The following is a 22,443-nucleotide window of genomic DNA, read 5'->3' as shown; positions in this document are numbered from 1 at the left end:
GCCGTAAGCAGACGAAATGGTAAGCCTAATTTTCACAAGTTTGTAAACTTCATTCTTTTTTAGTACAGTTAACAAGTCACACATAAGCAGGATAAATGCAAATTTTCGTTTACTTTCAGTCATGTTTTGACTGGGGATTCAGGATTCCGAACGTCTTGCTTTGTTCTCAATGATCTACTGATTTAGATCGCGTGTTTCTGAATAGATTTGACAGGTATAATGGCAAAGGTAAGACATTACTTATCACTAAAATTTTGCAGATATATGACAATTTTGTATAATGTAATATAATGGCCGACAAATGAATAAATAAAAAAAAAAGATCTCGTCTCAAAACAGCGAAGCTCCGTTTAATCATAAAAATGTGAACTTATTGGACCTATAACAGAGGCATCACGATACACAGTAAAACGGATATCATTTCCGGGAAAATGCTGGAGTTTCTATGAATTTCTCATCGTTTACATGTGTGTTTACATAGCATACCTTGTATGTTCTGATTCTTTTCAACTTTTATTCCCGCGCTGAAATTTTACGAATACCATCTAATAAATGGATACAAGGCGGCTGATGAGATGCTGTTATTTATTGCGAAGTATTATTTGGTTGAAATTGAAAAATATTAAATTCGAAAAGGGTCGAACGACCCCAGGGCAACAAAGCTCTATTCACTAGCGCATCCATGCTTGATGTCGCATGCACAAATCAAACATCGAAGGATCTGTATCCGTAACTCAAATCCAGTGCTCTTCGAAATAATGTCAGAGTTAATACGAAGTCAAAGATTAAATAACGCCTCTTGCAAATTGAACAAATTACAAACTAGCGGACTCGAACGCGCGGCCAGCTGTGCGGATCACCCAAACAGCTTGTACTCGGCGCGCCTTCAATATTGGTGTTTGTAGGTCAGTTGTAGTTAGGTTCTAGCAAAAGGCACAAAGCGGCTTCATTGTAACAGATGGTTTTGTGCCCGTGATGTTTGAGAAAAAATGTAAGGGTAGACAAGCCTTTATTTATACGCATTTTTGGGTTACAATGATTGTCATCCACAGCTGACCGTAATTTGTAGTTTATTACCAGTAACACCTCTCAATTTTTAGTTGAGAGTAAACTTTCAGTTTGAATCCCAGAATTCTAAAAACAATGCCTCCATTTCTTAATGATTTTTTAGGAGGAACAAGGATCTTCAGAGTCAGGTATGATTCATTTTTGTTTTCAGAGACTGATAAGTGTAGTCTATCTGTGCGTGCTAATGGTCTGCAGTTGAGACTTCTTTACTAAACTCCTCGTTATTTTGTGTTAGTTGTCAATATTACAATATGATGCAAAACGATAACTGTGGATAGCCAAATGGAAGCTCGTTCATTTTTTACTGAAGATTCAAGCATTCATATTTACTGGGCTCTAAATCAGATCACTTTTAAGACCTTTTAATGCTTAACCGATCAGGGATAGTTTGAATCATGATTGGTAAATAACTTGAAGATTTCTTATCACAGCTTTCTTTTCATTACATATTGGTAAAACATGATGAGTTTGTAGGTGCATCGGAAATGTTGTCAATTTTCCTTTTTATGGGTGCAAAGCTTGATCATTCATTCATCTAAGGGTAAGAGTAACAACAGCGTTATGTCTCTAGCAAAGATTCTCAAACAAATTAGATGCATAAAAGTAGGTTAGCCACCATACCCTTCTGATCTCTTCTGAAATGTTATGCATTCATTGCAGATGATCCAGAATATCGGAAAGTATTTGCTGCCCTGGATGAACTTGACCTTAGCTCCTTGAAACCACTTTTCAAAGAACAACAGTTCCGGGTAATTTCTCATGTTCACTAATTACTGCTCGTTACTTACTCCACCAGACTCTAATTCTCTTGCTGGTAAGGAAAAATAAAGATGTAATCTAAAATTTGTTATTATCTATAAAAATTTTTTTTTTCTTCTAGTTCTCCCGACCCCCCTCCGCCTTCCGAATTGCGCTAATGCACCCAGCTCAAACTGTCACTAATGGGTTTTTCCACAATTACCAGGCCATAGTTTTTTTGTGCATGAGCCTCACTTCAATCCCACCAACACTGCTCGGCTAGTCATAAAAATTGCCCGTCCCTTGATAGAAATCTGAGGAATAATATTATTGTTGCCCTGGCAAGCCTGGCAGAGGGGCAGGCTAGATTATTTAATTTTCATGCAAAAATTGTTGAGGATGTTGAAGACGATTTCTCAATTGGTGTCTTCATCATTCGCTATCAAATATGACGTAACAACAATTCCATTTTATGTGTAACCAAAGCGTGGACCACCTTCGTTATAAGCTTACAATTATTTTTTAACCTTTATTTCAGGATAAGACTCTGTCTTTCATAAAATCAGAGAAAGACTTAAGACTTTTTCTCAAAGAGGTAAGGTGTCCTCGCTCCAATATACCCTCGAAGAAACGATTTTTGAACATTTTGTACCTTATCAAAAGGAAGGTGTTTCTCATACAAATTAAAAAGCAGAGGGCAGATATCCGTCAGCAACAATTTATTCAATTTAAGTTGTGTGAAGGTAAAGCGTAAATATTTGACAGTTATTCCACGAGCGCGTGTTGGATATGAGATGATGGCTATAATCATCTCAAATCCAACAAGCGCGAGTGGAATAATTGTTTTATCAAAAACAATCAAGAATTATTGCTAGATCTTGCTGATTTCGCTTTGATAGAACAACCAGAAGACAATTTAATGGTCGCCATTCCTCGATCGGGCATGGTATAATGGCTCCTATACCATGGCCGCTGAGCCAATCCAATCCCTGGAATTGCATTATACAATGATACAGTTTTTAATAAATATATTTAGCCAAGCCTAAAAGCGGAGCTCGACAGTTTCTTTTTTCATAGCATTTATAGAAGTCTGCATATCTAATGGACATAATAACCTTACAAGTTCCTCATCTTTTCTGCAGTTATATATATTTTTAGTGCACATGCAGCAAACTGCTCATCAACAATAACAACAACAATTACAATGTAATACAGAGGGTAAAATTACTGAATGCTGAATTGTTGCCGAACAGAGGGCATATCTTCTTAATTTTCCTTCCACCGAGGGCAAATTACTCACTACTGATTGGTCGAGCGGCGAAAATACTCGCCCCTCATTGGCTGAGCAAGTCAGTTCCACATTTTATTGGTTTCTTAATTTTGTGCCCCAAAACGAGTCAGGTTCTTTGGAGTTCGACTCTTCAAGTCGGGTTGTTTGAACCAAAACTACGTGAAATCAATTTTTTTTTGGTTGAGAAACTGAAATAGTCATGGTGACCAAATGCTTTCACCTCACTACTTCTCCTTCCAACGAACGATAACCGAGCATAACAGTGTCCTTTTGATGGGAGGAAGGAGCAGGTCAAATTCAGTGGAAGAAATTACTTCTTTGGATCCACCGTTTGCTATTTCTATCGATCTGTGTTTGTGTGATTTTCAAGAGGAAGAAAGCTTCACAGTGCATGTGAATCAATTAATTGATGCAGAACATTTGGTTTAATCGTTGTTAGCTTGGTCCTGAAGTAAACTTGTATTCTCTCTTAATGGCATGTGTCTAACGATCAACTTTTCTCGTCAGTTTTGTTTGTTTTGTACGCCACGAAAAAATTAAATATTTTATTTGTTGACTTGCTTACGGGTGAGTGTTTACTGACTGTTTTACGAAGCTCCTCGATAGTTTTAAGAAAATTTTGCCCTCTTTCACTATGTTATAAAAGCGTAATGGCGATGGTTTCTCGCAGAATTAAGGATTAAGTTTTACTTACAAGTATCAGTTTCAAAGTTTTCGCAAATTGCCCTCGTCGCGCAATTCGGGAAACATTTAAAATGCGCAATTTTAAAAGACTACTCTGAAGTTAACAGTTAAACAAGTTGCAGTGTCAACACGGCAAGAAAAACAATATCTTACAAAACAGCAAAGTTTTGCAAAGAAAATCACATGAATACTGACCTCTTTGGAGAATAACCAGTCCTTTTATTCTATTACTGATTTTTCGTTCGTTTTAAAACGTCAAGTGAGCGAAAAGTTTCACTTCAAGAGGAAAAATCCAACGTTTCGTCGCGCCGGATAGGAGTAAAATGATTTTACTTCATTAAACTAGAATAATACATCATTCTCATTTATTCAACAGGCTTAAAATATTCCATCAGATTTGTCCCATGAACCTAGTTTAATGGCCTTAGCCCCCAAGGGTCTCCTGTAGCTCAGTGGTAGAGCATCCGATCTAGTAATCGGAAGGTCTTAGGTTCGACTCCTGATAGCAGCACTAGGATTTTTTCCGAGTATGCCTGTGTGATTTACTGAATAATACATCATTCTCATTAATTCACCAGGCTTGAAATAGTCCATCACATTTAGTTCAGGACGATAAAAGATGGGAATGAACAACAACTTGACGGTCAATTTGAAGACCAGTCGTTTCCGCTACCAGTACAAATTACTTACCCTCGGTGAATTTTGAACTAAGTACACATGGCATTGCATGGCACATAATCAGTAAATCTAATCAGCAGTTTGTCGTTGCAGGATCTGGGATTGACCTTGGGTCCAAGCATTGAGTTTAGTCGTCTGTGGTTTGAAAAATACCATGGACATGAAGGTAAGACATCCCCGGCTGGATGGAAGTCCAAGTGACTTATACTACCGTAAATTTTCGAAATTACCACGACGGTAGTATAAGGGCGCATTTTTTGGCCCTATTCCGGTATAAGAACACACGGAATAAACGGTATCATGTCAAGAAAGAGGTTGATGTTGTTCATTGTGGAAGATGCATTAATAAGTGTATTATATTTTGTCTCACGATGTAGTCACTTTGAGATGTATATCGCGACGTTTCGACTGCTTACTGCTACTCTTCATCAGGTCGACTGGTTACGCGGCACCATTTGTGCCACGATGGTCCGCTGTGATTGGTGCATTTCGATCCCCATTGTTCCGGCGAGAAGTTTTTCCCATGGCGGTCCGCCGTTGTGTTTCTTGACTGTGGGCATCCACGCTTCGGGAATTTCAACGCTGCTGTCCCTGTTGATGGTATTAGGGTGAAGTCTTACGTGGATAGCTTGTTTGACCCTACGGGTGTACCAGTGAGAGTCTTGATCAACAAACTTTCATTTCCTTTGGGACCTACGTCTTTTTTCAGTATGAGGAGGATAGTATTCAGTTCAGTTAACCCTCGATAGCAGAGTGAACGGATTACGGTTTTCTCAGAATAGAACGAATTGCTTTCTTTTGGGAAAGGTTAATCAGAATCAGGCAGAAATGTGTTTTTTTGGGAACTGATAATCAATGTATTCTGTTATTCCTACAAATTTACAATACCATGTTGATTGGCTAAAACAGCATCTGCTACAACATTTTGTATGGACAATGGTAAGCTGTAGTACTCTATCATTTTTATTTTTGAGAGTGTTAGGACTAATTTTTCGGTGGCATTTCAGAGACGTCATATGCCATTCAAGAACGAGAAAAAATGGGTAAAAATCTCGGGAAATCAGCGCATCAACGGCTCAAACAACGAGTTTTAATTTAAGAGTTGTAGTCCCAAAAAGTCGAACGGCGTGTAGATATGATTCGAGTTTTAGTACATTCTGTAACTTGAATTGTTTTCGTGCGACGTATGGCTTAGCCTTAAACTTGGAGAACAACCGGCAAGACAAAAGAAACGCTTCGTGTTGGAACAGATTGGATTGCAAACTATTTTCATGATGTGTTCTAAAGCGTAACCTTTCCTCTGGGTATCGAAAGGTTATGCTTCTGACTTCCTCTTTCTAGTTAACAACAGCAACAACCTGAATACAACCCCTTACAAATTTCGCACATTAAGACGAGCTTTGTTTATGCCTCTCTACCTGGACAAGTAATTAACCAAGCTGTCAAGGCTGGCTTGGTGCTCACCCACTGTAAAACATGTTTATAGTAATTTAGAATTTGAGTTATCGATAGGATTAACATTGAGTTATCGATGGGGTTAACAATTTTAACTGAAGGCATGTCTTAATTCGTTGTACTACAGTGACAACAGGCCAAACAAAGAAGAAAATTAAAAGTGACAACGATGTTCAGGTACCAAAGGAAGGTGGGAAGCATCCAAGTACACCGCTTAAAGAAGCAGTGGTCGTTGATGACCAAGACGAAAAGCAGAAAATCGATGCACGAACATCTACTCAGGACCGCCCGAAGATGGTGGATCCTACGAGAGAAAAACGCAGCATTTGCTCTGATAACAACGTTAAGAAAGTTCAAGAGAAAGTTAATGAGATGTCGAAAACACATACCTCGGAGGAAGATCCAACTGGCAGGCAGTCTGTGGAGACTAACGAAGTGAGCCCAACCAAAACGCTCACTAGTAGCTCAAATGGGCCGAAAGATGATCAGATTTATGATAAAATAAAAGGTAACTTGACTTGAAAAATGCAACAGAAAAAAAATGAATACCCTACTTTTGCTCACTTTAATTCCTCGACGAGACTGAAACTGGCTTCTATTACCGGTCCCATTATTATCACACACCTAATCTCCTCTCATCTAGCCGCATATTAGTTGCACCTTGCCTTCTTTTCTCTATTCAGCCAAAGGTGAAGTAAGAGGATTAATATAATAAAGAAAAAAAGTCTATTTCCTCACAAGATAAAAAATACATATCTCATGTCACAATATTTGAGTAAAAAGTACATACATCTAAGTTATTTACAATTGAAATGCGCTCACATAGCTAAATTGTATTTAAAAATAAGGCGATTAACGTAAGAGTTCTTGAATCTATCTGTATTAACTTTCGGATACTGACTTGTTTGATTCCTTAAATTGTAAGTCGATACTTTTTTCTTGGGTAATAGTCCCCTTAGAGGGTGTCGGTCTATGCCAGATACCTTACTAAATACTTTTCTATCCTGCTTTTCTAGAATTTTCTTGATAGAAAAAGATTGAGATGTATATTTACGTTTGTAACATCTCTATCTAGAAAACACTGCATAGCTGTCAGCTCCGCCTCAGAAGCACCATATACCGGCAACCCATAAGTGATGCTAGGAAGCACAATACTTGAAAACAAGTGATCTAACTCCGCCTGAGAATAACCTTCCTTAGTAAGGACCTTAATATAAGCAAGCACTTATTTGCCTTAATTAATAGCAACAACAACCGAACAATGAACCACCGAGACTCTTACTGGATTATGTCCGTCGACATTCAAACGCAACTATATTGAAATTATCTGCCGCTAGTTAATCAACTCCTTTTGTTTTTGGTTTGTTTTTTTCTAGATAATGATGATGAAACTACAGGAAAAAGTACATCTATCGATGTGTTTTCTCGAGAAATCAGCAATCAAGAGGACGGAGCCACCTCAGCTAGCTTCGTGACGGGGGACAATAGTAATATTCCGGAACAAACAGCTACAGTTGTAAATGGGCCCAGTGAAATATCCCAGAAGGAATGGGAAATGGCCGAAAGACCTGAGGAAGAAGCGGGTGAGACTTCAAGCCAGCAACCCAGCAAACAGAGCAAATCGAAAAAAGAAAAGAAAAAGAAGGCATCCGAGGGAACAGGAAGTGCTAAAATAAAAGAAGAAAAAGGAGGAACGAGCTCTTTAGAAGGTACCTCATCCATCTGTTACGTATCTGTTCTCTTTCTCATTGTCCGTCGATCATTTTCCGCAACGAAAGTAACCTGTTAGTTCGCCATTGCGTATTTTCTTATTCATCAAATGCTAGAGTAGAGGATCTTAGAGAAACTAGCCTGCAGAACAGGCGTTTTTTTTTTACTCAAATTTCGGCAAGGCTGATCGGACTGCGTAGAAAACTTAAGACGACAGCGACATGATAGAGACCAAACCGAGAATCAACAGAATACGGCAACCGTGGACAGCTGTTGGCTCTCGTCAGCACGGTGTAGCTGTAACGGCAATACTGCAACGTCTTTTATTGATGTTCCAACACGTAAAAACTTAAAACGGGTACATAATGACTAACTGTAGTACGATATATTTAGGTCACAACACATGAAAATAACAGCTCTAGTTCATTGCGTAACTGAGACAAATATCTGTGAAATTACAGGCTATATCGCATCATGCAAACAATACCAGGAAACGATAAAATCAAGAACGAATTGCACATGATTACAACATACCTCTATCCCGACCTGTGGGCGAACAACAAGCGGTTTTAACAGCCAAGATCCTGACGAGTGCTATCGAGAACTTGAAGCACGTTCGACTGCAAAAACTTAGCCACGAGGTTCGATCATATTACACTTCACTGCGTCTGTCACACAGGCATTACGTAAACAAACAGTAACGAAAAGGTCACGGAATAATCACGCCACTGTCACGCTTACAGTAGCACAGCAAATGGTAGAACAACCAAAGCCCGAGGGAGGGGGGGGGGGGGGTTACTCCCAAAAAAATTGGATAGGGATGTGCGGCCCGCTTCCCAAAACCCTTACCCTATTTATGACCAAAATCTGCGATTTTCGTTGCCCTATTTATGACCTGACCAAAAATTTGATACCCTATTTATGACCTGATAGTGTCTGGTCAACTTCAGTTCAAAAACCCCTGGAGCCCAGCGCGTGACCGGAGCGCGTGACAAGCCGTTGCGGCACGTACACAGTTGCTGTAAACATCATGATGAAGAAGTAGCTTCTTCGAAAAAAAAAAAAAAACGAATTCAAGACTAGAGTGAAAAAATTGATACCCTATTTATTACCAAAATGGCGGCAAAATGGCTAAAACCGATACCATATTTATGACTAAGGCGGCTGAAAAACCATACTCTTTGGCGCCGCTCATACCTATATAGCCCATATAAGGGAAAAACTTTTGAATGCAGAGGTTCACACAACGCAGGAATTAAACTTAATGGTAATTTTGCCGGATCTCTCTTGTGAAAGACCTCGTGTCAGGCGTCACTTGAACGTGAAAATACAGAACTGAATGCAAGGCTGGCACTGCGGCGAAGGGCAGATTTATTAGTGGCCAATATTTCGACTGAAAGAATTAGTCTTCCTCAGGGCCAGAGCTATACTGAAGGAAAATATAGTAACGGCTCCTTAAATTAAAGTTTGAAAAATACATGGAAAAAAATGATTGGCTAATACATGATAGGAAGACAGCGTAGTTGTAAATATGAGATAACAAAATTATAGTAACGGCTTCTAAAATTAAAGTTTGAAAAAATACATGGAAAAAAATGATTGGCTCATGACATGAAGACAGCGTACTTGTAAATATGAGATAACAAAAATATAGAAGTGTATAATCAAGGTTCAGCGTTCGTTCTTCCTGTTAATGCCTTCTGGAGATAACGTTTTCCCTCTATGAATTAGAAAAGCCTCGCTGCCTTACGGCGAGAGGCATTGATGGTTGGTTGTACATGTAGTTGGAGAGGGATGAGTCGCATGTCCGCAGAAGAGTGACCTGGTAAGTTGAAGTGTGTAGGGACTGCTGCTGTAGAGTTGGCGTGATGTGGGTTGTTTGTCGCTTGTCTGTGTTCTGTGAACCTTTCACGGTTCCCCCCGTGGAACCAAAGCGAGTCGAGTGGTCTACCAAATGCACGTGGTAGTGATTTCGGATGGCCCATGTACTTGCGAAGGAAAGGTTTGCTTTTCTCATTTAACTTATTGCGACAGCCACATGGTTTCAGTTCTTTTGTTCATTGTTTGTAGTCACGCGCTATGACGTGGACGGATGTCTGAATCTGGGCCCATCCGAAATCACTACCACGTGCATTTAGTACTTGCCCTCCGCGCTCGCCTCGTGCCCTCCTCCGCTCGACTGAAAACCCCCCAAAAAATAACGCCTGTCCTGCAGGCTAAGAGAAACTTAGTTGCTGCTACCGTGCGGTTGGCGGCAAGTTTCGTACGAGTGCGATCGATCTTATTAAACAAAAGAATACATGAAATATATAGATGTGTAACCCAGGGTCACTAACAAGAAACACTGTTGGTGACACTATATGTAACTTTAAGCGAGGCCTGTTACTTACGTTCTAATATTATTAGGTTATACGTAGAAAGAACACACTCCTGATACAGATTGGAGTCGAGATTGATGGGACAGTCGATCAATCAATAGACCTTATTCCAAAATGGCTGCCATTTTCATATTCTTTTGTTCGTATTTAAATTATCCCTTCTTACCTCGTTCTCAATCTCAAAACTCAAAAGAATATTTAACCTTGAACGAGGCAAGAAGGGCTAATTTGAATGTAAACAAAGGGATATTAAAGTGGAAGCCATTTTGGAATAAGGTTTATGGGTCTTGGGACGCGTATCTGGCATCCCCCGCAGATTTTGCAGGGGAGGATGACATCATCACCAACTTGGCAAAGAGCCTGGGATCGAGATCATCGAACGCACTCCCTAATCTTTGATTATTACTAGTTGGGTCAATAAAAGCACGATGTTTTGGGTATGTTGTCCTCCTGTTAAAAAATAAGGTGGGATTTAAAGGAATAACTAGTGCTACATAATCAAAGAGTTCTTGTTATTGTTAGGTCAAGCGCCAATGGCTGTTGGTAATTTAGCAACCTCAGCAACAGCAGCAGCGTCAGAAGCAGCGGATTTTACACTTCCGTTAGACAACACTGATGACGCCGCAACGCATCCACAAATCTCTTCAAACGACGGCAAGACGAAGGATAGTATTGATCCTTCAGGTAAAAATGCAATTAATCTTTTTGCTTTCATTTATCCCAGATCTTTATTTTTCTACCCAAAATTAACTTTTTAGTTCAGATTCATCTTTGTCAAGAACAGCAATAAATAAGACTTGATTGCGATGCGCTTGTGTTTATATTCTTTCCTCTCATTGAAGTCGTATGATCACTTTCTGGAGCTAATTGTAAGCACTCAAACCACCGTTACGTAATTAACCCATTAAGCCCCAGACATTGACCCCCCTCACTGACCCCCTTATAGTTTTCTATGCTACATACTTGTAAAAGGGACTTATTTGTTGATGCATCAAGACATTTTCTTTAAGGTGATCTTTTCCTTTATTCTCGTGACCTGGTGACTCATATCTTTGACCAAGCAGTGATATTTAAAGGGGAAATTAAATGCTGGTCACTTTTGGGGCCATAACGGTTAATGCTTATATTTCAACTCTTCTGTTTTGAATCAAACGAGGTCGATTTTTTAAGAAATAGCGTACCATATGGCTACCTTAATGCATATCAATTTTTGTTGTTTTCTCTGGAATTCTTTTAACTCAAAATTTGCCTCGAAAAAATGCTTCAACCAAAATATTTCCCATCTGCTTGGTCGACAGCTAACAATAATGAAAACGCGAGGAAAAGCACATTTACTGATGTGGACGAGCAGAAAGAAACAAGAACAGTTGTGAATGAAATACAGAAGAAAGAAGAAGGCATGCAAGAAGGAGCAAGCAACTCTTCGAACCAACAGTCGAGCACAAAGAGTAAATCCAAAAAGAAGAAAAAGAAGAAGTCTTCCAAAGGAACACCCGGAAGTGCTGAAACCATCAACAAGGCCGTTGAAGAAACAAAAGTAGGGAAAGAAGGCACGAGCTTCTTAGAAGGTATCATTCTCTTAACCACATCCTTGACATCATCAGTTTATACCCTTGTTTGAGCGTAACTTTTCCTCCTCTAAGAAAGACCCTTCCTTGCCCAATATTTGTGATAAGGCCTTTCGAAGTTCTTGATGTTTCAATAACGATGTTTGCACCGATAGGGTTGGTGACCCTAAACAAATCTCCTACTGTGAAAGACGCGGGGTACAATTAGTTTGGCTTCCACCTAAGAGCTCGCTTGCGCTGGTATAGGGGTCACAGACGCACACAAGGAAACAAAGGGGTGGAACTTACTGGTCCTGGACTTGCTTTTACCAATAAGCTAAAAATTACCCTACAAGCGAGGTACATATAGTTAATTTAGATCTCTTTCTTCTTCTAGCTAATGAAAATTGACTAGATTTTCATTATTAACAGGTCAAGCATCAGTGGCTGATGATGATCCAGCAACAGCACCAGAAGTAGCAGCAACAGCAGATGAGGTTATATCGACAGTCTCAACCGCTGATTATGTTGAAGAGATTGCCTCTGTTTCGGACGCCAATGAGAAAGCATCTAGAAAAGAAAACGAAGCGTGTCAAGGAGACAGTAGTCAAAAGGTGGTGCCTTTGCCGGTAACTGCTTCATCGAAAACTTCGACACTACAAAATGGAATGCCAGAAGTGGACGGAGAGAGAAACGCAAATCAAGAATGTGAGTCAGAAGGAGAGCGCCTCAGAGATAATAAAGGAGACCAAAACGAAGAATCCAAGGGAGTCCGCAGATGTAAGTAAACTTTGGAAATTGGGCTATTTCAAGCACGGTTTTTTTCTTCTTAACACCAATTCACAGTCATTTCTGAGTAGACTTCAGTGATTGAATAGAAATTCACAATTAAAAAGGTTAATGTGATCTCAAAATAGGTAGAAGATGAAAATAGACGGACTTTCACTTGATCTTCAATTCATTGGTTTAACCTTTCCCCCCGGCAGGTACCCCAAGGCCTCGCGATGTCGCAGAAAGAGACACTTCCTACGAAAAAGGGTCTGTTTTTGACGCTGATGAAAACAGGGAATTGGAGTTCAAGTCACTCGTGAACGCCCCGCAGTGTTCTCTTCCATGGAAAATAATGGAAAAAGCAAAAAAGTTCATATGTGCTTGTTTGAATGCTGACAGTCGAGGAATCATTTACTTTGGTGTTGGAGACAGTCTGGAGAAAGGTTCTAAGTATCAGCATGGCGAAATTTTAGGACTTCATGTAGAGCACATCAAGGATGACATAAATAAAGCCTTCCAGTTTGTCCTTGATGACCACATTAAAAGCGATGCTGGGCCACTCCAAAAAGGTGGGGAACAGAATTGTGTTAGTATTCATTATGTCCCTGTGAAGATCCAGGGAAATCGTTCCAACCTATATGTCATCGAAATAGAAGTGTCTCGAGACTGGCGATTCTGCAAAGACAATGTTTATTACTCTAAAAGGTGGAAAGAGAAAGGAGGAGGAGACAAGGACTCTATTGGAAAGAAAGCATTGAGTGACTTTTTCAAGGTCAAAGATGAGTTTGATGACGTAGCAATTCGCACCAATGGGGCATCTAGCTGTGTCAAACAACTTGAAGTGGATAGACAAGTGAAGAAACCGCTTGAAGCAAAGTACAAGGAATGGAGACGGAAAACAAAGCACGGTTAGTATTCCATAGTTATTTGCACTTTACTCGTTCAAAATAACTCAGAGATGATTTCATTGGGTACAATTGAGGGTTCGTTTACCTGTTATATATTTTCTCAAATTCTCTGGGAAAGTGTGAAAACGTGAAAGTTTCCGCGTGGAACTTTTCACGTTTGCCAAATAAAAAATTAGGCCTTCTCGGTGTCAATGGATACCAACAAATGTATCAGTGAATAACTAATAGGTTCGCGCGCGACTATATCTGATTTAGCACTGCCTTGTGTTAAAGCAACTTAAGATAGCAAAATCACTGAATTAAAGACAACTACTGACGAAAGTAAAGGACAAAGACGAACCGAACCGCAGACAGGGAGCAGTTTACAAGATCAAATGCTGCGACTGCCAGGCCACTTATATTGGTGAGACCGGCAGAAATTTAAACGTACGATTGACTGAACACAAACGAGCAACTAGAAATGGTGATATCAACAATCACATTGCTGAGCACCATTTACACACGAACCACAGAATCGACTGGGACTCTACCAAGTGCATTACCTACAGTACAAATTACTATCAACGACTTACTCTGGAAAGCTGGTTTACTAACTTAGAACAAACGCCACTCAACCGTTGAGTACAACTACCTGCACCAAACAAACGACTTATTGACAACAACAACGAAACAGACACACAATAGACATTTTACTAACAATAGACCCACGGACTTTTTGACTAACAAAAGACGGATCGAAAGGTACCAATCACTTTTTACAGTCTTCATAGCCAATAACATCACGGCGTACTGACAAACGACCAATAACATCTCGAATTCGTTGACCAATCAGGTTAACAACCAGAGACATATATACCACCTACTGACGTTCCACAATTCACTTGACTCTGAAGATGACTTCCGCTCAGGTTGACGAAACGTCACTCAAAGCCACCACAAACAGTCCTTCTCAGGACTACACTCACCCGGATGATCATAATTTACGTACTTGTGAATTAAATAACGTGTTTTTTTTTCTAGATAATAATGATGAAACTACAGGAAAAAGTACATCTATCGATGTGTTTTCTCGAGAAATCAGCAATCAAGAGGACGGAGCCACCTCAGCTAGCTTCGTGACGGGGGACAACAGTAATCTTCAGGAAAAAACAGCTACAGTTGTAAATGGGCCCAATGAAATATCTCAGAAGGAATGGGAAATGGGCAAAAGACCTGAGGAAGAAGCGGGTGAGACTTCAAGCCAGCAACCCAGCACACAGAGCAAATCGAAAAAAGAAAAGAAAAAGAAGGCATCCGAGGGAACAGGAAGTGCTAAAATAAAAGAAGAAAAAGGAGGAACGAGTTCTTTAGAAGGTACCTCATCCATCTGTTTATGCGTATCTGTTCTCTTTCTCATTGTCCGTCGATTATTTTCCGCAACGAAAGTAACCTGTCAGTTCGCCATTGCGTATTTTTACGCGGGATGCCCTGAAGGGGCATACCGTGTCTAAAAACGGGTCGATTTCTTTTTTTTTTTTTTCTTCCTCGTAGCTACAAATGTGTACATTAATTACGCGGGATGCCCTGAGGGGGCATACCGTGTCTAAAAACGGGTCGATTTCTTTTTTTTTTTCTTCCTCGTAGCTACAAATCGGTACATTAATTTATTCATTAAACTCACCCCTCTCCTACTCGGGGTGTATTGTTCTGATTGTCTTCAACAGAAGCAGGCCAATCAAAATCCATTCTTGCCGCTTACATCGCGAGGGAGGGGACCCACTCACCCCTACCTGTGTGACGTCAACGCATCATTTGATCTATTTATTAAAAACATTAAATTTGGCACCATATTGTTAACATGTTCTGGACTCAAGTGTGCCGTTTTCAAACGGAAATTTCACCATTTTGAAGCGGCAAATCGAAAGAATAACGTCTACGAAGCGCCCGACATTTAAAACGGTGGAAATTGGTAAATTCCTGGCGAAGGAATCGTGCTTTGTTTGACAGTCTTAGACCACGACGCGAGACTGAAAAGAGGTCATTGAGAAGCTTACGTTATCGCAATGGAATTCCCGCAATTTCCCTTGAAACCCTGAGTAGCGTAACACAACGGAAACAACGTAACGCGATCGTCGTGACTCAAACTATTCCATTAGCAAGGATAGTTTTATCAATCGGCGAAGCATACAGTTGGAATAAATGAATCAGCCCCAGCATCACGCGTAATGCCAGTATAACAGGCATCTTGTTACGCGGGATGCCCTGAAGGGGCATACCGTGTCTAAAAACGGGTCGATTTCTTTTTTTTCTTCCTCGTAGCTACAAATCGGTACATTAATTTATTCATTAAACTCACCCCTCTCCTACTCGGGGTGTATTGTTCTGATTGTCTTCAACAGAAGCAGGCCAATCAAAATCCATTCTTGTCGCTTACATCGCAAGGGAGGGGACCCACTCGCCCCTAGCTGTGTGACGTCAACGCATCATTTGATCTATTTATTAAAAACAGATTAAATTTGGCGCCATATTGTTAACATGTTCTGGACTCAAGTGTGCCGTTTTCAAACGGAAATTTCACCATTTTGAAGCAGCAAATCGAAAGAATAATTTCTAAGAAGCACCCGACATTTAAAACGGTGGAAATTGGTAAATTCCTGGCGAAGGAATCGTGCTTTGTTTGACAGTCTTAGACCACGACGCGAGACTGAAAAGAGGTCATTGAGAAGCTTACGTTATCGCAATGGAATTCCCGCAATTTCCCTTGAAACCCTGAGTAGCGTACCCAAGGGAAACAACGTAACGCGATCGTCGTGACTCAAACTATTCCATTAGCAAGGATAGTTTTATAAATCGGCGAAGCATACAGTTGGAATAAATGAATCAGCCCCAGCATCTCGCGTAATGCCAGTATAGCAGGCATCTTGTTTTTTTTTATTTTTTTTCTTCCTCGTATCCGCAAATCGGTACATTAATTTATTCATTAAACTCTCCCCTCTCCTACTCGGGATGTATTGTTCTGATTGTCTTCAACAACAGCAGGCCAATCAAAATCCATTCTTGTCGCTTATATGGCGAGGGAGGGGACCCACTCACCCCTACCTGTGTGACGTCAAAGCACCATTTGATTTATTTATCAAATCCAGATTAAATTTGACGCCATATTGTTAACATGTTCTGGACTCAAGTGTGCCGTTTTCAAACGGAAATTTCACCATTTTGAAGCGGTGAATCGAAAGAATAACTTCTAAGAAGCACCCGACATTTAAAACGGTGGAAATTGGTGAGTTCCTGGCGAAGGAATCGTGCTTTGTTTGACAGTCTTAGACCACGACGCAAGACTGAAAAGAGGTCATTGAGAAGCTTATGTTATCGTAATGGAATTTCAAAAATTTCCAGTGAAAGTCTGGGTCGCGTTATACAAGGGAAACAACGTAACGCGATCGTCGTGACTCAAACTATTCCATTAGCAAGGATAGATTTATCAATCGGCGAAGCATACAGTTGGAATAAATGAATCATCCCCAGCATCACGCGTAATGCCAGTGTAGCAGGCATCTTGTCTTATTCATCAAATGCTAGAATAGAGGATCTTAGAGAAACTAGCCTGCAGAACAGGCGTTTTTTTTTACCCAAATTTCTGCAAGGCTGATCGGACTGCGTAGAAAACTTAAGACGACAGCGACATGATAGAGACCAAACCGAGAATCAACAGAATACGGCAACCGTGGACAGCTGTTTCGAGCTGGTTGGCTCTCGTCAGCACGGTGTAGCTGTAACGGCAATACTGCAACGTCTTTTATTGATGTTCCAACACGTAAAAACTTAAAACAGGTACATAATGACTAACTGTAGTTCGATATATTTAAGTCACAACACATGAAAATAACAGCTCTAGATCATTGCGTAACTGAGACAAATATCTGTGAAACTACACGCTATACACTCTGTTTGTTTTATAAGAACGTCTAATTTTTGAGCTGAGGCTGCACGTTCTTATATTTTTTTTGCGATTTGAGGCTGAAAACGTTCTTAGGATGTTCTTAAATTACATGGTATACACTACATGTATTTCAGTAAATCAATGCGTACGTGCTGAGATATGGTATCAAGGTCTGCTGATTATGACAAACCGAGATATGTGTCACCATTGTTAATCATACAAAACATGCCCTTAAGTATTTTGGCTAATTTCATTTGTTACCTTGATTTTATATACAGATTACAAAAATAAAAACGTTTTTAATCGAGTCTCAGCCTGAGGAACGTTCTCAATACGTTCTTAAAATTTTGGTTGATCTCAGCCTCAACGTTCTTATAAAAAAGGTTCTTATAAAAAAAACAGAGTGTATCGCAGCATGCAAACAATACCAGGAAACGATAAAATCAAGAACGAATTGCACATGATTACAACATACCTCTATCCCGACCTGTGGGCGAACAACAAGCGTGTTTTAACAGCCAAGATCCTGACGAGTGCTATCGAGAACTTGCAAAAACTTAGCTACGAGGTTCGATCATATTACACTTCACTGCGTATGTCACACAGGCATTACGTAAACAAACAGTAACGAAAAGGTCACGGAATAATCACGCCACTGTCACGCTTACAGTAGCATAGCAAATGGTAGAACAACCAAAGCCCGGGGGGGGGGGGGGGTACTCCCTAAAAAATTGGATAGGGGTGTGCGGCCCGCTTCCCAAAACCCTTACCCTATTTATGACTAAAATCTGCGATTTTCGTTACCCTATTTATGACCTGACCAAAAATTTGATACCCTATTTATGCCCTGATAGTGTCTGGTCAACTTCAGTTCAAAAACCCCTGGAGCCCAGCGCGTGACCGGAGCGCGTGACAAGCCGTTGCGGCACGTATGCAGTTGCTGTAAACATCATGATGAAGAAGTAGCTTCTTCGAAAAAAAAAAAAATAACAAACGAATTCAAGACTAGAGTGGAAAAATTGATACCCTATTCATCACCAAAATGGCGGCAAAATGGCTAAAACCGATACCATATTTATGACCAAGGCGGCTGAAAACCATACCCTTTGGCGCTGCACATACCTAGCTACCTATAATGCCCATATAAGGGAGTACCCCCCCGGGAACCAAAGCGAGTCGAGTGGTCTACCAAATGCACGTGGTAGTGATTTCGGATGGGCCCATGTACTTGCTAAGGAAAGTTTTGCTTTTCTCATTTAACTTATTGCGACAGCAACATGATTTCAGTTCTTTTGTTCATTGCTGGTAGTCACGCGCTATGACGTGGACGGATGTCTGAATCTGGGCCCATCCGAAATCACTACCACGTGCATTTAGTACTTGCCCTCCGCGCCCTCCTCCGCTCGACTGTAAAACGCCAAAAAAATAACGCCTGTCTTGCAGGCTAAGAGAAACTTAGTTGCTGCTACCGTGCGGTTGGCGGCAAGTTTCGTACGAGTGCGATCGATCTTATTAAACAAAAGAATACATGAAATATATAGATGTGTAACCCAGGGTCACTAACAAGAAACACTGTTGGTGACACTATATGTAACTTTAAGCGAGGCCTGTTACTTACGTTCTAATATTATTAGGTTATACGTAGAAAGAACACACTCCTAATACAGATTGGAGTCGAGATTGATGGGACAATCGATCAATCAATGGGTCTTGGGACGCGTATCTGGCATCCCCCGCAGATTTTGCAGGGGCGGATAACATCATCACCAACTTGGCAAAGAGCCTGGGATCGAGATCATCGAACGCACTCCCTAATCTTTGATTATTACTAGTTAGGTCAATAAAAGCATGATGTTTTGGGTATGTTGTCCTCCTGTTAAAAAATAAGGTGGGATTTAAAGGAATAACTAGTGCTACATATTCAAAGAGTTCTTGTTATTGTTAGGTCAAGCGCCAATGGCTGTTGATAATTTAGCAACCTCAGCAACAGCAGCAGCGTCAGAAGCAGCGGATTTTACACTTCCGTTAGACAACACTGATGACGCCGTAACGCATCCACAAATCTCTTCAAACGACGGCAAGACGGAGGATAGTATTGATCCTTCAGGTAAGGATGCAGTTAATGTTTTTGCTTTCATTTATCCCAGATCTTCATTTTTCTACTCAAAATTAACTTTTTAGTTCGGATTCATCTTTCTCAAGAAGAGCAATAAATAAGACCTGATTGCGATGCGCTTGTGTTTATATTCTTTCCTCTCATTGAAGTCGTATGATCACTTTCTGGAGCTAATTGTAAGCACTCAAACCACCGTTGTCGAGATACAGGTTACGTAATTAATTCATTAAGCTCAAGACATAGTCTCGTCACTGTCCCCCTTATAGTTTTCTGTGCTACATACTTGTAAAAGGGACTTATTTGTTGATGCATCAAGACATTTTCTTTAAGGTGACCTTTTCCTTCATTCTCGTGACCTGGTGACTCATATCTTTGACCAAGCAGTGATATTCAAAGGGGAAATTAAATGCTGGTCACTTTTGGGTCCATAAGGGTTAATGCTTATATTTCAACTCTTCTGTTTTGAATCAAACGAGGCCGATTTTTTAAGAAATAGCGTACCATATGGCTACCTTAATGCATATCAATTTTTGTTGTTTTCTCTGGAATTCTTTTGACTCAAAATTTGCCTCGAAAAAATACTTCAATCAAAATATTTCCCGTCTGCTTGGTCGACAGCTAACAATAATGAAAACGCGAGGAAAAGCACATTTACTGATGTTCAGGATAGACGAACCAGCACCTACAAAGACAACCCTTACCTCGCGCCCGGAAGCATTATTGACGAGCAGAAAGAAACAAGAACAGTTGTGAATGAAATACAGAAGAAAGAAGAAGGCATGCAAGAAGGAGCAAGCAACTCTTCGAACCAACAGTCGAGCACAAAGAGTAAATCCAAAAAGAAGAAAAAGAAGAAGTCTTCCAAAGGAACACCCGGAAGTGCTGAAACCATCAACAAGGCCGTTGAAGAAACAAAAGTAGGGAAAGAAGGCACGAGCTTCTTAGAAGGTATCATTCTCTTAGCCACATCCTTGACATCATCAGTTTATACCCTTGTTTGAGCGTAACTTTTCCTCCTCTAAGAAAGACCCTTCCTTGCCCAATATTTGTGATAAGGCCTTTCGAAGTTCTCGATGTTTCAATAACGATGTTTGCACCGATAGGGTTGGTGACCCTAAACAAATCTCCTACTGTGGAAGACGCGGGGTGCAATTAGTCTGGCTTCTACCTAAGAGCTTTGCTTGCGCTGGTATAGGGGTCACAGACGTACACAAGCAAACAAAGGGGTGGACATTACTGGTCCTAGGACTTGCTTTTACCAATAAGCTCAAAATTACCCTACAAGCCAGGTACATGTAGTTAATTTAGATCTCTTTCTTCTTCTGGCTAATGAAAATTGACTAGATTTTCATTATTAACAGGTCAAGCATCAGTGGCTGATGATGATCCAGCAACAGCACCAGAAGTAGCAGCAACAGCAGATGAGGTTATATCGACAGTCTCAACAGCTGATTATGTTGAAGAGATTGCCTCTGTTTCGGACGCCAGTGAGAAAGCATCTAGAAAAGAAAACGAAGCGTGTCAAGGAGACAGTAGTCAAAAGGTGGTTCCTTTGCACGTAACTGCTTCATCGAAAACTTCGACACTACAAAATGGAATGCCAGAAGTGGACGGAGAGAGAAACGCAAATCAAGAATGTGAGTCAGAAGTAGAGCGCCTCAGAGATAATAAAGGAGACCAAAACGGAGAATCCAAGGGAGTCCGCAGATGTAAGTAAACTTTGGAAATTGGGCTATTTCAAGCACGGTTTTTTTTTCTTCTGAATACCGATTCACAGTCATTTCTGAGTAGACTTCAGTGATTGGATAGAAATTCACAATTAAAAAGGTTAATGTGATCTCAAAATAGATAGAAAATGAAAATAGATAGACTTTCAATTGATGTTGAATTCATTGGTATATCTTTTTTTCCCGGCAGGTACCCCTAGGCCTCGCGATGTCGCAGGAAGAGACGCTTTCTACGAAAAAGGTTCTGTGTTTGACGCTGAAGAAAACAGGGAATTGGAGTTCAAGTCACTCGTGAACGCCCCGCAGTGTTCTCTTCCATGGAAAATAATGGAAAAAGCAAAAAAGTTCATATGTGCTTGTTTGAATGCTGACAGTCGAGGAATCATTTACTTTGGTGTTGGAGACAGTCTGGAGAAAGGTTCTAAGTATCAGCATGGCGAAATTTTAGGACTTCATGTAGAGCACATCAAGGATGACATAAATAAAGCCTTCCAGTTTGTCCTTGATGACCACATTAAAAGCGATGCTGGGCCACTCCAAAAAGGTGGGGAACAGAATTGTGTTAGTATTCATTATGTCCCTGTGAAGATCCAGGGAAATCGTTCCAACCTATATGTCATCGAAATAGAAGTGTCTCGAGACTGGCGATTCTGCAAAGACAATGTTTATTACGCTAAAAGGTGGAAAGAGAAAGGAGGAGGAGACAAGGACTCTATTGGAAAGAAAGCATTGAGTGACTTTTTCAAGGTCAAAGATGAGTTTGATGACGTAGCAATTCGCACCAATGGGGCATCTAGCTGTGTCAAACAACTTGAAGTGGATAGACAAGTGAAGAAACCACTTGAAGCAAAGTACAAGGAATGGAGACGGAAAACAAAGCACGGTTAGTATTCCATAGTTATTTGCATTTTACTCGTTCAAAGTAACTCAAGAGATGATATCATTGGGTACAATCGTTTACCTGTTGTATTTTTTCTTAAATTCACCTTGAAAGTGTGAAAAACCTGAAAGGTTCCCCGTGGAACTTTTCACGTTTGCCAAATAAAAAATTAGGCCTTCTCGGTGTCAATGGATACAAACCAATGTATCAGTGAATAACTAATAGGGTCTCGCAAGTATATCTGATATAGCACTGCCTCGTGTTAAGGCAACTTAAGATGGCAAAATAACTGAGTTTATAACGTGGTTTTTACAGTTGCTGAAGGTGTGTACTTTCTTTTTCAGGTGCCAACGAAACTCCTGAAGGTAAGTGTTTTAAAATATGTTTGAGAGTCCTTTCGCCTGAGGCAACATCTATCCTACAGGTAGTGGTTGTTTTTGGTAAAATGTAAATGATTTGTTAAATATAGCAAAGAAAAAGCAATCACGGCGATGCCGTTGAAAGAGGAATAATAACTTGCTTCGTACAATGATAGTCATGTTTGTAAACGTGAATATCTTAATACTGTTGTTG

At 40.3% G+C, this 22,443-nt stretch overlaps 1 protein-coding gene across 1 annotated transcript in view; it reads left to right on the top strand.

The window, feature by feature from the left end:
• The window catches only part of LOC146449153 (uncharacterized), a 36,780-nt gene that overhangs the window by 6,055 nt on the left and 8,282 nt on the right, over positions 1–22,443 (top strand). The window contains exons 2-16 of the mRNA XM_085101952.1: positions 1,172–1,196; positions 1,729–1,817; positions 2,345–2,401; positions 4,553–4,625; positions 6,051–6,422; positions 7,291–7,623; positions 10,525–10,686; positions 11,982–12,329; positions 12,536–13,228; positions 14,249–14,581; positions 19,093–19,254; positions 19,882–20,211; positions 20,625–20,972; positions 21,181–21,873; positions 22,215–22,235. Of these exons, the coding sequence (XP_084958078.1) occupies positions 1,172–1,196; positions 1,729–1,817; positions 2,345–2,401; positions 4,553–4,625; positions 6,051–6,422; positions 7,291–7,623; positions 10,525–10,686; positions 11,982–12,329; positions 12,536–13,228; positions 14,249–14,581; positions 19,093–19,254; positions 19,882–20,211; positions 20,625–20,972; positions 21,181–21,873; positions 22,215–22,235 (4,039 nt within the window). The remainder of the gene's footprint in view (positions 1–1,171; positions 1,197–1,728; positions 1,818–2,344; positions 2,402–4,552; positions 4,626–6,050; positions 6,423–7,290; positions 7,624–10,524; positions 10,687–11,981; positions 12,330–12,535; positions 13,229–14,248; positions 14,582–19,092; positions 19,255–19,881; positions 20,212–20,624; positions 20,973–21,180; positions 21,874–22,214; positions 22,236–22,443) is intronic.

Source organism: Pavona decussata, unplaced genomic scaffold (genome assembly GCF_977016875.1).
Source record: "Pavona decussata unplaced genomic scaffold, jaPavDecu1.1 SCAFFOLD_619, whole genome shotgun sequence".
Lineage (NCBI taxonomy): Eukaryota > Metazoa > Cnidaria > Anthozoa > Scleractinia > Agariciidae > Pavona > Pavona decussata.
Note: the sequence above shows the minus strand (reverse complement) of the source record. Positions and strands in the feature narration are given on the sequence as shown.